Source organism: Melospiza melodia, chromosome 4 (assembly GCF_035770615.1).
Source record: "Melospiza melodia melodia isolate bMelMel2 chromosome 4, bMelMel2.pri, whole genome shotgun sequence".
Taxonomy (NCBI): domain Eukaryota; kingdom Metazoa; phylum Chordata; class Aves; order Passeriformes; family Passerellidae; genus Melospiza; species Melospiza melodia.
The window spans coordinates 65,222,899-65,237,554 of NC_086197.1; the positions used below are offsets into that span (position 1 = coordinate 65,222,899).

Below are 14,656 nucleotides of genomic sequence, written 5' to 3' on the forward strand. Positions count from 1 at the left end.
TCTGCCATAAAATCACATCCTTTGTTTCTTTTTCTTTTTTTTTTTTCTCCCTTAAAAATTCTCTAAACATTTCCCAGTCAAAAATCAGCCCACAGATACATCATCTATTCCAGGCACGATTATGCAGTGCCTAATATGTTCTAAAGAATTCTTCCATAAAGGTCATGAAAGTTTTCCATATATTAAAGAAAGAAAAATTTTGGACAAATTAGATTATACTTTCTCACCTTAGCTGAGCTTGGGAAAAAAAAGAAGCTTGAAAAGCTGAAAAAAAGTCTGAGAAGTCTGAAAAGCAGATCTGTGTAGGCAGCATTTTCATCATTTGTGTCAGGTTCACCTGAAGAATGGCCCATTGGCAGTGTGCCACATGCCTTAATGATCTGGCTGCCAACTTTATTCTTGGATGCCAAATGCTCCCCATGGTTTGTTTCCAGACAGGTTCTTTCTTACACAGTAGAGAGACAGGTGATATTTGATTGTAAAAGCCAAACATTCCAGTATCATACTAAAGTTTGAAAAAGGAGCACAGATTTGTCTTACAAACATCTTTGAACGAATGGCACAAGAATTAAGAAACTATGACCTACCTTTCCACATCATCATACAGGCAAGATGATTTTATAGGTAAGGTAACCCCTATTTTTTGCATCTTAAAGGAGGAAGGCTTGAACAAAAAGAGAAAGGCTTGTACAAAGGTTCATATATCTCTAAGAGTAAGAGCTCTTCGATCATATATGATACATGACAGGAATTTGCTGTGAGGTATTATTCTTTTTCAAATCTCTCTTTTTTCTTTTTAAACAAACACAAAAAATCTGGAACCAATGTATTTTATTTCACAGCTGTGAATACTCTACTAAAACATACTTGAAATAAACTATTTGCAGTAGTCTTTGTTGAGAAATTATGCTTTATTCTTAAGCTTAGACAGTCAGTAAAATGAGTATTCTTCTAAACATATCACTGTAACTGAGAACACAGACAATCTTAAAATAGCAACAATTATAATAAACAATAGTGGTTTTAGCAATAGACTATATTTTTAAATGTCAGTAATGGTATTTTTAAATAAAAAGCTAGCAATGTACTCTAAACGTGTGCTATGAGGAACATAAGCATATAGCTGCCAGACAGTCTCAATGAATGATTTCACTGTTGAATTATGAAATCATTGTGTTTGATATTATTATACACATACAGTCCAGATCTGCTGCAGATCACGTTCAAGAAGAATTCCAAACAGCCCGAGCTCATCACTAACCCTAGGCCAAGCAGGGCTTATAGATAATTATTAAATAAATCTATGGATTATACCTGTTTTTTACAGTTTCTATAGTGTTATTCTTTGATCATTGTGAAGGTAGAAGAGAAAACACGGATTTTTTCTTTTTCTCTAAACCATAGAGATATGCAAGAACACACCCACATACCGTTTTCAAACAGATGAGCACAAAATGTCTTGTACAGGTTCTTCTTTCACATCCGTTCTACAATTGTTTTCTTAATGTTTGTTTCTATAGATCAACTCCTGATGTTCAAAATACTTGTTTTCTCGAGGACACAAGAAAACATATGACCAATCCTCTTACCTTTAGCAGGTAAGTTTGGCAGTCACTGACATAATCATACTCCAGCCCATCGAAGGTGTAATAGTGTCGGTCTCCATAAATGGTGCACACAGCAGGGCAGGGGTAACTGGTGCAGTTGAAGACACCTCTCCGACAAACACTGAAAGGAAAACCAACAGTCACTGTCTCCTCATAATGGCAGTCTTCTGCTGGATATCTTGAAGAAAAGGCTTTCTTATGTTCTTTATTTCAAATCATACAGAAATTCAGGAATGGAATAAAATTCTCAGACCTTGAAACAGAGAGCTATACTGTGAATTGCTTCAGAAGATACTGGTGATGCCATGGCAAGTACTGAACATTTTGCCATTAGCCCATCTGTGCAATAAAAATGCATTAAAAATAAATGCAAAATCTCAAAGTTTGCAGGGCTTATGCAAATATTTCCATCACTGCCTCCAGTATAGATAAGGCACAATGGCACAACATGCTCATTCATAAGACATCAGTAGTCTATTTTTTCTGAATTTTGATTAAGGTCTGCAAATTTTCAAAGGAAAATACCTCCAGTTGCTACCTGTAAGATTTCAGGATATCAGACAAATACGGAATGAGTTTAAGAAATTAATGCTGATATTTTGCAAGATTACTTTTCCTGTCCGTTACATTCAGTGGCTTACACAAATTTATATGAAAGTAGTACTGGCATCCTCTATTTTTGCTTGTGTAAGTGTAAAACCTCAGTTGATTTGCCAGTGTGGTATTAAACTGATTAAAAGTTGCCGTGCCAATTTTTTTCCCATTATTAAATATACACTTAACTGATTATAGATATTTTGGCTAGGAAATAAGCATATCTCTCTTTTTCTCCTTGGTTGTCTTTCATTATATTCTATTCTGCAAAATGCCACATCTTCATTTCAGAGACTAACAAATGTGTGTGGAATTAAGCATTTGTTCTTGACTCCTTTTTAATTTGGATATCTTCAGCTTCCTTTTCAGGTATGAAAAGACACTCAACCAAAGTCTTCCTACCTATCCAAGCCTATCAGTAAGCTTAATAAAAGATATATCCTCTAACTATCTATAAACAAGAATATATATTTTTGATTTTCAAAGTACGCAATGCATTTTCTGTATCAGCTTCACTTTGGGTCTAGATCCATTTGATTTGAAAGTGTGCAGAATGAACTCACCAGGTGTAACATGGAGTAGCTATCACTTCTCCTGACAGAAATTCTCTGTCTTTCCAGGTGCATGGACAACTGTCAGGAATATAACATTTCCCTCTGTGCTCAGCCATCCTTCAAAAAAAAAAAGTTATTAAGATGAAAGAGTAATTCCAAAAGATCAATGTACAGTATATTTGACTCCTAAATCTGAAAATGAACACAGGAGGAGGAAATGGAAATGAATGGAACAAGTGGTGATTGATCCTGACACAAATAGAAGTTTTTAGATTTTATACTTGGATTTGACCCCTGCCAAGCTCAGCTGACTCTTTCTGGGCACCAAATCCAAACACACAAGCTGAGAAAACAAGAAAAGGACAGAGGGAATGAAGGGAAATTGGGCAGAAACCAGTCCATACACCTGCCCTCCCTGCCCCTGACTGGGCACCAGCAATGTAAGCCTGAGTAGAAATTTAGGTGAGACAAAGACTTAGGCAGCAATAAACAGAAGCACAAATGGTTTCCATCAAAATATTTTGTCATGTTTGCTTTTACATTCAAATAAACTAACTGTGCAAATGGTAGAAGTCATCTCCTGTCCAGATAGTTTCAAATACCAGCCAATTGGAATAGTAGCAAGCTGGATATCTGATGGCCTTTTAGCTGTTACTGCGTGTCTGTGACAATTTATAGAACAATTGTTTCAAAATTAGAAGTGTGATACCACTGGAATTTAACAAGCAAAAAAAATGTGCAGAGTTGAATTGTGGAAAATATGCATTTGGATTGTGCTTCAGGTTGGTCCATCAAAGCTTACCCAGGGGGGCAAATGCAGCCACTTGCACAGGGTGGTGAGGGGACACAGGAGAAGTTCATGGCAAGGTTCGCACAAGAGATCCCACAGTTCACACCTGCTGCTGGTAACCCAGGCACAGGAGATCTGCAGTCATAGTAGATTTTTCCTTCAGGGCATGTGTGAACTTCAAATGCAAAATGAAGGTTAAATGAGATCAACTGCTCTTTTACACTGAAGGTTTTCTATTTGTTTTTGTTCACAATCTATTTATTGGGATACAAAGGGAGGTTACATTACAGTTCATATAAGAATGCAATTGGAATAAGAGTCGATGGCATAATCTGTATTACAGACACATAAAATTAACATGGGTACTAATGTTGAAAAACCAATAATATTAGGCATCTGGATGTATGTGTCCAGGATCTCACACATAGTCCATTCTTAATGACAGAATCATTACACCTTAGGCAGAAAAAACCCTTAGAAGTGCAACAATTTTCAAAGTACTTCTAAATACATTAGAAAAGCATTAAAAATTTTCTTGTTAGACATCAAGGTCTTAAAGCTTCCTAAACATGGACAGTGAGCCTAATTATATGTATTCCCATGAGAATACATGGACCTGGATGGCACATGCAATTATTTATTTCTTTTAATTTTCCAAGTGACTGAGTAGCAGAATTTGCTATAGAAAAAGAGGACAAGCCGCCCAAGACTATTTGTGCTCCTAACCTCCTATTTTAAATATTTTGTGATATAAAGCATCTCATCATTTAAACACATATGAGGAGAAAACCAAATCAATATTCAATATCAAATTCTCTATTTGTACAACTTTTATATGGAATAAGACTGAAAGTTACCTATGTTTTCTGTAGTGGCTTCAATACATGTCACTGTTCCATTCAAACATTGACTAGAAAAAAAAAGGAAACTCATGTTTCTTCAAGAAAAAATGCTTTGTAGTCACCATGTTAAAAAATATTATACAATTCAACCTTATTTAAACAACAGAAATTAGGAGGAGAAAGAGGATTAAAATCCAAAAGCTTGAGTTCTGCCCAATATCGTCCTGGTAGTTTCTAATTCCTGATCTGTAAAGAGGGCCTAAATTCATAGTTAATGTACTATGCAATTTCCTAACTTCCACTGAAAGAAAAAAAAAAGCTGAGTATGTCAAACCCTGTGAGAATGGAGGGCCAAGTGATTTAGGATGCAGGCAGTATAACACAAAACCTTATCCACCACAGCTTAAAGAATAAAGATATTTTGTTTAAATAATCAGGTACATAATCCAATTTATACTAGGCTCTCTTATTACTAAGTATGCAAAAAAAAATCATGATACAATAAACTTTCAATCAATGAGAAAAATTCTCAAACCATTCTAAGGTGCGTCCAAACTGTGATACAAGAAAGATAAAACTCTTGCAGTCAAACCTACCAGGAGCCTGTTGGCGTAGGAAGGATTTCTCCAGGCTGCAGTGCTTTGCCTTTGTAATGACAATGACAGCCAGATCTGTTAAAAGAATATTCATGCATTTAGGTAGAAAATCAAGAATAGCAATGGGATTTAAGGGCCCTCTATCAAGCTGTTATGATATGCAGGTCTCACCATAACATTAACTTAATTCATTAGCTCAATCCTTATATGTACAATATTCTTTGAAAGACAAAAATTTAATGATACTCAGACTGTATTGAAGTCAGTGGCAAAACTCATATCATCTTCAGCAAAGCCAGGATTTTCCTCTATCTCTGGACATTTTTTTTGCTGTTTCTGTGCAATATTCTAATAGAAAGGACTTTTACTTTTCAGTCATGGGAGCAGAATGAAAACATGCATTTCCCATTCAAAGTATTCTTAATATCATGAGGTAGAGCAATTATCATAGCAAAATCCATTAACTGTGTGATAAGAGCCAGACAGGTTAGAAGTAGCAATAAAATAATCTAGAAACAATGAAAAAATATGTGAATAAAAAGACAATTCACACTTCACACTCTTTAATAGCTTAAAATAGTTTTTATCCCTACATTATGAACTTCACTGATCATCCCAAAACATATGTTGCTATGAACGGAAATAATTCTGTAACTACCCATAGTGGTAGGCTTTAAAATTTTGGGTTTGCAATATACAAAAACTTTTTCCTCTCAGTGACTATTTCCTCCCATTTAACTGAAGAGCTTTGCATTGTGACACAGAAAAAAGACACTTCTAGCCACTCTTCCCATACCATCCCTTTCTTTGTGGATTGTTGCTTTATAGATTCCTTCTCACTTTTTTTCAAGTGCTAAAAACAAGGTTTTCATATGAAAATGCTATCCCATGAATTAAAAAGTTTCACTACCCTTCTCTAAAGCAGTTTGACAAAACTGCTCTAAAGTGAAGCAGATACATATACACACAGTAACAGAGGAGTATTGACTGGTAAAACAGAATATTAAATCTTTACATATTGTTTGTTACACAATTGTCAATATTTTTTGTTATCTTCTCTAGGCAGTCTGCATCTTGAGGGACACAGCAGAAAAGCTACTTTAAATCTTGCTGGAAAGAGGAAATTGTGTCCATACATATATTCTACTCTTTATTACTTACATTGATACACAAAAGTTGACTGACTCTTCAAAATACTTCCCATCAGGACAATTACATCCTTCTGCACAGTCATCAGCACAGATATTTGCCATGGAAAGTGAAGCACAGGAATGTTTACAAAAAGAAGAGCACTGATGATAAAGCATACCACTGTGACACATCACAGCTGGAGGAAAGAGAGGGAGAAAGAAGGGAGAACAGCATTCTGTTAAAATGTGAAAAATGGAAAACAAAGTATTGTATCATGGAAGTTCAAGAAAATCAAAGCAAAGTGGTCTCTTGTGGCACTGGGTTTAGTTGAAAAGCATGAGAAAAATATGCCATGTTACCAATTTCTGAAGTTAGATATGTTAAGATTAAGGTGGGTTTTTGTTAAAATAATTTTTAACTGGAATCATCAATTTTGTAAACAGTAGCTTTCTGTCCTTTCCATATGTCAAATTGAGCATCTATCTAGTAATTCAGGCTTCCAAGAGGTCTAGCTAAGGCTGAGGCATTGCTATATTGCTTAGAAACAGAAATACAGCCGTTGGACTTCAATTACCCTTGTGGGTCCCTTCCAATTCACGATACTCTAAGATTCTGTGAAATGCTTTGTTTTAAATCATTACTGTATCACACACCCCGTCCTGCCCTGTCTAGGGAGACCCTGTCAACCCCCCTCAGGGAATGGCTCCACTCCTGCCACTCCCTGGCTCCTTTATCCTAATAGGGACTTCCATCTGACTTAGGGCTTCAAAGAAAGAATTCCATTTCTCTCTGTGAGCAATAGAAAGGACAGACATTCCTATGAGGCAGCTCAGGAGCACCGATTCTTATACCTAATGTAAAGGCTGTTACCATTCTCCCCTCGTACATCATTACACCATGGCACAACTCTAGCTTCCAGGAAAAAGAAGTCAATCCTTATATTTTGTGGAGTGATTGAAATTTGTAGAGTTTTACACATTTCTGAAAGACAGTCCATTATGGAAATGTTACTCACCACAGTAAGAAACATGAGATCTGAAGTCAATGGCGACGCCGTGCTTGCCACAGACATAAGCATAGTGTGCCAAAGCGTTGCACAGGCAGCTGCTTCCACATTTGCATGCGTCAAAGCGGCAGAGCTGGTAGTACAGCCCTGGACTGATGTAGGCATGGCAGGGAGCAAACACCTCTTGGTTGATGATATCACAGTGAGATGCATACCCAGCTAAGAGAAGGTGACATTGTTTTAGCCAGGTCCATTTTAATATAACAGTTAGTCATATCAATAGCACGGAATATTAAAATCAAACATAGCCAGGTGTGCAATATAAACACTTGCATACAATTCTATAGTTTAAAATTGATATTACGAACAACTCCCTCAATAGAGAACTCTACTTAAGATAAAAATAACTGTACTAAAACTCAATACTAAGTTATGCCTTCCTCTTATAACACAGGAAATTTAAATGGCAAAATAATATACTTCAAAAGAATAGTTAGAGTCCCCCAAAGCCTGAAGTATGGTTTTCCTACTTGACATTCATTTAGCTTTAACGTCAACAATGGCCATGTACTTCCTGGCATGTGGTCTCAGGAAGCATTACAAAGCAGAGCTTGAGGGCATGCAAATCCCAAACTAGCCATACACCTTCTAGCAGCAACAAACCCTCCTCCTGCCCTCCAGCCACTGAAGCAGACTGCCACCACAAGTGGTGGAATAGCTAAGAAACTCTGTGATGTGGATTATATTTAAGCCGCTTTTGCTGCTAAAAGAATGCACCTCTCCTTCAAACTCCATGTTCATTTCCACAGACACACATTGACAGAAGAATTTCACATTTTTTGGACTCTCTCAGTAAACTAGATTCAAGGACTGAACTTAACAACTTAACTCAGTTGAAAATTAACCTGACAAAGTAACCAAACAATCTTTTTTTTTTTTTCCTTTGTTGATCAGGTCACTATCATCTTAGACCTGAAAAAGATGCCTGTGCTTGTAGCATGGTGTGGATCACTTCACTCTCTGCTGCTTTTTCACAGTGATTCTTAGAGGATCATGGTGAAATTCAGGCTGGAAAGGACCCTCAGAAAGTCATGCAGTCCACCCTCCTGCTCTAAGCGGCACACATTTATGTCAAACTCCACCTTCACTGAGCTAGCACAGAACTGAGGGTGAGGCATGAAGGCTCTGAGCTGATCTGGCTGAGAGGTCTGGCTGTCTTGAGAAGACAGACAGCAAGGAGTGTATAAAAACTCCTAGGATTCCCCACATTGTTAGAGATTTACTGTTATTCTAGCCTTGCTTCAACAGGCTTTAAATATGGATAAATCCCACATCCCTAGTGAGATCTGATGTCTGAAATGTTAAAAATATTAGACTACATTCTGTCAGAATTGGCAACTACAGTCTACCCATTGTCTTCATTAATTGAAAAGAGCAGCAATGCAAAAAGGAGACAGTGAAAGTTCAACACAAACCATAGGCATGCCAACCAGCCAAAACTAAATCCTTGCCCAGGAATTTGAACAAATTCAAGGCTCTCAGATTCTCTGCAACAGTTTTTGTCAGAGATGGAGGATTAAGAAATTTTTAGTGCAATAATCATGTGGAAGCCAGAGACAGGACTTTTGGTCTCAACATTGTCTCCTGTACTTTCTTTAACAATCATGCATCAATCTTTCCTGTCAACTGGCATAATTTACAGGATCATAAATAGCTAAAAAGCTGCATGTATAGTAATCAGCAGAATTTAGTGCTCATAGTCAGTACACCCAGCACTAAATTACCAACTAGCTTTTATTTATCAAGTACTAACTTCATTTTACATACAAAATGTATGGGGAAATGATCTTTGCTGATGCCAAAAAAAAAAAAAAAAGTGCACATCTAAACCTGAAGCTGAAATACATGTATGTGCAATTTTTTTCACGGAGAAAAGAAAAACTGTCCCATAATAATAAGATACAGCTAAGTCCAGACTCCCCTGTGAAAATGTACCATTTTGCTGATTCACATTGCAGGGATCAACCACAGGAATATTGATAGGCATGGAGCAAGCTGAGGAAACCTTCCATGCATTGGCATGAAGTTGTGGGGTCCCTTCTATCATCCCTGCTGGAGATCTGAAAAGGAAAACATCAACACTGCAAGCATCCTGTTGACCTTAGGGTGTACATGGGTGGGGATGCAAGTTCAATAAAGAGGCTTAGGTTTATAGTCACATTGAATAGTCAATGTGCCAAAAGAATTTCCATCTTTGAGGTATAAAAGAAGAGAGGGCATGTGAAACTTTTTCCTCAATATTTTATTCCTGTGAAAATGCTCCTACATTCTAAGTCTGCTGTGCAGACAAGTTTTGTGACATTATAACTTGAGGAAATTTGGAGGAAATAAGGTTTAAAAGTAAGGAAATTATGCCCTTCTAATTAAAATATTCCTATGGTGCAGAATTACATTTTTTTACATTAAAACTTGATGTGGGGAGGAAAATCAAACAGTAGTAAGTGTCAGCCATGTGAGGATGATACAAGTATTATGACCCAATCTTTTTCTCAGTGCTCATATATTTGCTCTGAAGAAAAGGGAGCAACAAGAAAGGGAAAAGTGCATTCAAATAATATCATCATCCAGAAACTTCTACAAATAATATGGTACCTTTCTATAATTACTTAAAAAAACACCTTAAAATGCATAAGTTTTTGATTTTCATATTTATAAAAGTGACTACCATTTTAATTAGGACATTTTATATTGGTTAGTTTATTAACGTTTGAGCATGTTAATGAAATTAAATTATCAGATGATTATGTTCAACAAAACTTTTCACTTTTTATTAAATACAATATAAATGCACAACATGAAACTTACAGAAAATCATCTCTTAAATTTCCATTGTAAGTTCCACACAGTCCTAATGTTCTTCTCTTCCATCTGACATCAACTTGAACATAGATCCTCTCTCCATCTTTAGCAAACAGTATCTTCAAACCAAAACTAGTTTTCAGTTGAACAAAGAAAGAAGATATATTCTGAATTTCAATAGCCCCTGAACATAGCAAAAGAAGAAGAAAAAGAAAGTCACTGAAACCCAGCTTCCAGGTTGTACTGGTTTACCCATTAAGCAAAAAAAAATTTGAAAATTCAGACATAAAATGAAAAACTATGCACAACCTCACCATCGGCCAAATATCCTCTCCCATTCTCTATCTGAGCTTATTTCCAGTAACAACACAAATCAGGAATTCCACCTACTGTTGACATTTTAAAAATGTCACAGCTTTCTGCACCTGTGAGTTATCTAGAAACCATGCTTGCACCTCTCTGTTTGGTTTTTTTGGCAATGAGAAGGCAAGACAAGAAACTCCTTTTTTCTTAGTATCCAGTGATATTACAAGAGTGAGTAACAGATTTCTGTAAAGTATATTGAATCTTTAGATAGCAGGTTCTCTCTTACCACTATTGACATGACATCAGTATAGCTCCTTCCTTGGACTGTATGTGAACTGAGCCCCTATCAAATTCCCAGCTTTCCTTCCCAGCAAATCCGTTATGTGAGGAAATGGAAATTTCACAGTCACAGCATTCATTTGCTACACATTGTTGGGCTACTTGCAGCTGAAGGTCTAAAGTAGATCTACCTTCATAAGCAGCCTCTACACATGCACACACACACAGATTGAAGAGAGGAAAACAAAATCCTTAAGGATGTCCTTAGGGAATCAAACTTATTAGATACACACAATTATCAAGAATGTGACACTAAAATACTTTTCATAAATTATATCTGTTGCAGACTGTGGAAAGAGACAAGAAAATGATTAGGGACTAATTCAAAAGGAATAAAATGAAGTTACCAATCAAATTATGAAGCAGAAGTGCCAACATAGAGCATAACTGAGCTATGAAGCTCATTGCCGTAGGAAACAGTACTGTGACTGGACAAATTCAATGAAGAAAAGACCTAACTGCAATCACCACCACAGGATTCCCTAAAATCTGTTTTGCAGAAGTCTGGGTAAGAACTTTACTCTCACTTAACTCTTTTAGAAAGAGACTAAAATTCCACTAACTGGTCACTGTAAATTTCAAAATTTAGCAGTATCATTTCTACCTTCAGTGCTTAATTTTATAACATGATTTTAAGGCTGGTTTATTTTACTATCCTTTCCAAAATGATGAAGTAACCTGTCTGAAATCACAACATAAGTCAGCAGTGAAATCAACATAAATCCCATGGAGCACATGGATTCTTTTCCATTCTATTTAGTCTAAAAAGCTTTAAACAAGCTAGACCTTAGCACCAAGATCTCTTCACTTCCTTTCTTTTTCTTACCTCTCTCCCCCTAAACACAAACAAAATGAGTGGGATTTCTACTCTATAAGATAAGAAATGCAAAGAAATGAGGGCATAATGAAGAATTGTTTTACAGATGATAAAAGTAAATTTCTATAATTATTACTAATGCTCTAAGACATGATTGTATGCTTTTATAAGTTATGTTTAAAGAAATTCCTTTTTCAAAGACTGATATTATTAAAATGTTCTGGAGCATTTAAGAGACAGAATGTGAACTCTGGTAATATTCTTCTTCATGCACTTCTTACCATTGAGGTTAAAAACTTGGTTAGGGACAGCTTGGATTTGACCATATCTTGTGAGAGTTACTTGTTTCCTCACGTCATCTTCAAGAACCAGTGTTATAGACTCAATGCAGGCATGGTCAAAGTTCTAAGGAGAAACAAGTTTCACCATCAGAAACAGACAATGACATTAATATTACCATGGAAAACAGAAGCAAATAAACAAGGGGGGGAAAAGCATATAGAAAGGAAATATCAGAACTGTCATCAGGTAAATCACTTGTAAACTATCACTCAAAGCATTAAACAAGGCACTCAAAATTGTATGTACAACATCATATAACATTGCTTATGCATAATCTTCATATGCTAGGAAAATGCATTTTAGGTATTATGGCAGTATTATAGAAAGTGGACAGAGGTCCCCAGGTACTGATACTGGGTTGAAAATTCCATACTTGCACGGCCACTTTGGGTACTGGTCATTGACGGGTTAATCCCTGGTAGAGCAAGGGTCTGACCCAATCTAAATCAAGCTGCTGCAACCAGAGCACAAATGCAGCAACACAGGAGAAAGAAACTTTGGCACACATAAAATGTAGTGATGATCTCTGATTACAGATAAAAAGGACATAAATTCTCCAGTATTATATTACAATAATTTATAAATATCTGACAATTGAAAAATTGTGACCTATAAACCATGTCACATGCATCATTTTAGTGTGCAATCCAGGCAGAATTTATGAACCTAAATACAGGACAAAAGCCAACACCGAATTAGCCAAAACCAAGCATCTCATGCTCCCCAGGGTCCCTCTGTTTTCATCCAGAAACTTTTCAAGGTGCCTAGAGCTCTACAAAAGGTTATTACCAGTGGCAACCTTATTTTTCAGTGGATACCTAACCAACCCTTTCATGCTTGAGGCCACCTGAAATGCCTCAAGCATGAAATGGTTGGTTAGGTAGCCACTGAAACATAATAAAAATAACACCTATGCAGGAGAAGCAGGTGCTTACAAGAAAGGTAGAGAGGCACCAGATCATGATCAAGCTTTTGAAAGGAGGATATGAGAGACAGTCCCAAATAGGGCATTGCCCCCTGCTGAGGTGTTCAGACATCCCCATCCTCAGCATATGGTCAGTGAGTCACAGTCTCAAGGCCCCTTCTCCTGAGAGTCTAACAGCACCATTAAATCCACTCTCAAAGGTAAGTACTCTTTATAAGCACCTTTATTCCTAAAGTCTGTTGTTGAATATCTGCCAAAATATTTTCAAACAAGTATGTGTGGTGCCTAGTCTCATGGATGGTTTTCTAAAAGACATTGTTCCAATGAATAAAATATGTTATAACATATCAAATAAAATCTAAAGCTAGCAAAAAAAAAAAAAAAATTTCTTGCCTAAACAGTGATGTATTAAGCCTACAGTTCTGCCAACAGCAGCTTTTCCAAAGCCTGACATCTGTTGGCGCCATAACTAAAGGTGTTTATACAACTTTGATACGCATAAATGAGTAACTCTTTAGACTTGATCCCTCTAAAGTTGCTATAGCTTTTACAAAGGGCAGTATAACATGTAGCAACACAAACAATAACAAAAACAAAAAAGCTGTAAGATGATTTCAGTTTATATTTTCTATGTAACATTACTAAGTAGTTTACAGTAGAATTTATAGAAGATTGCCTGAAATATGGACGGACCTGATTGTTTCAACATTTCAAAAAAAATGTATCTTACCTCTCCACAAGGTGCTTTTTGTAAAGTGATTGTGAATTTGTTTTTTCCAGTGCCTTTTACCAAAATGTACTGGCAAATCCCAAGAAAGGTAAAATGGCGTCCATCAAATGTTGTGAAATGAGAGCTGCCCGTGATGGAGCACTCAGCTTGAGAGAAAAAGTATAAAGAATGTTCTCTTACATAAGAATGTATCATTATTCTGCACATCACGTAAGAGAGGAGAAAATAAGAAACTTTCTCACGATTTCTAAATATAAAACCCAGGCTGACTTTAATCTATCCAATAATAACGACATTTAGAAACAAATTACGCTAGAGACATCTATTTCCAACAGATATCATCTCATAAAGGGCACATCCCATGGGCAGCACCTTTTGGTTCTAACTAGATGAGATGCCTGTGACTAAAATACAAAAGACTTTTCTCTTTACTACAATTCAGAAGTATCCTAGAATCCTTTGTCTTTTTTTTTTTTCCAATGACTCAGTATGAAAGAGGACCTCTTCTCCATTCTTCTAGGTATTATGGAACCGCTCGCTACCACTGGTATGAAGGGGATGCAGGTGTCATCAGGGCACATATTTTGGGGTTTTTTTCCAGTTCAAATCAGGAATGCACTGCTGAAGCAAATCTCCAGTTCATCCGCACTTACCACACTTCCATTCACACCATGGGATAACATCAGAGCACACAAACTAGATCCACTTTGGCTGCAGGAGGTGCTCTGTTGGAGCACAGCTAACCTGCTCCCATTACTTACAGCAGCTCTGTCCCTAGGACCAGGCCAAAGTAATTGTAATAAACCCCTCATGAGTATACACAACACACACAAGACATAGGGAGTGCTTCTCAGTGGCAATTGTTTCACGTTACAGATTCACACTGTCAAGTCTTGCTTAGCAACTCTTAAGCCTTATTACCTCATTCAAAGAGGGCTCCCTAATTTGTAAAAAAAAAAAACTTTCACAAACTTCATAATATAACCTTTTCTGAGGTACAGAACTATCAAGGGAGTTTCACCACCTGCCTGCTGCATGCTCCTCTGTGTAACTCATTACAGAGACATGATATCTTTAAAGATAAGGATGATTATTCAAACATGAACTGCTATTACAAGAGACAAAATGCAGTCTACAGCATCAGAATGATGTTTTTCCTATTACTTACAATAAAGTTGCACCTGAAAGTGAAGAGATCCTTATACCTGGCCTAGGTAC

General features: G+C 36.6%; 1 protein-coding gene across 1 annotated transcript in view; it reads right to left on the reverse strand.

The window, feature by feature from the left end:
- OTOGL (otogelin like) overlaps positions 1-14,656 on the reverse strand; it is a 93,014-nt gene that overhangs the window by 59,058 nt on the left and 19,300 nt on the right. The window contains exons 15-25 of the mRNA XM_063155872.1: positions 13,439-13,584; positions 11,723-11,846; positions 9,986-10,163; positions 9,116-9,240; positions 7,130-7,339; positions 6,145-6,310; positions 4,984-5,058; positions 4,403-4,455; positions 3,558-3,720; positions 2,765-2,872; positions 1,590-1,728 (exon numbers count right to left, since the gene is read on the reverse strand). Coding sequence (XP_063011942.1) covers positions 1,590-1,728; positions 2,765-2,872; positions 3,558-3,720; positions 4,403-4,455; positions 4,984-5,058; positions 6,145-6,310; positions 7,130-7,339; positions 9,116-9,240; positions 9,986-10,163; positions 11,723-11,846; positions 13,439-13,584 — 1,487 coding nt within the window. The remainder of the gene's footprint in view (positions 1-1,589; positions 1,729-2,764; positions 2,873-3,557; positions 3,721-4,402; positions 4,456-4,983; positions 5,059-6,144; positions 6,311-7,129; positions 7,340-9,115; positions 9,241-9,985; positions 10,164-11,722; positions 11,847-13,438; positions 13,585-14,656) is intronic.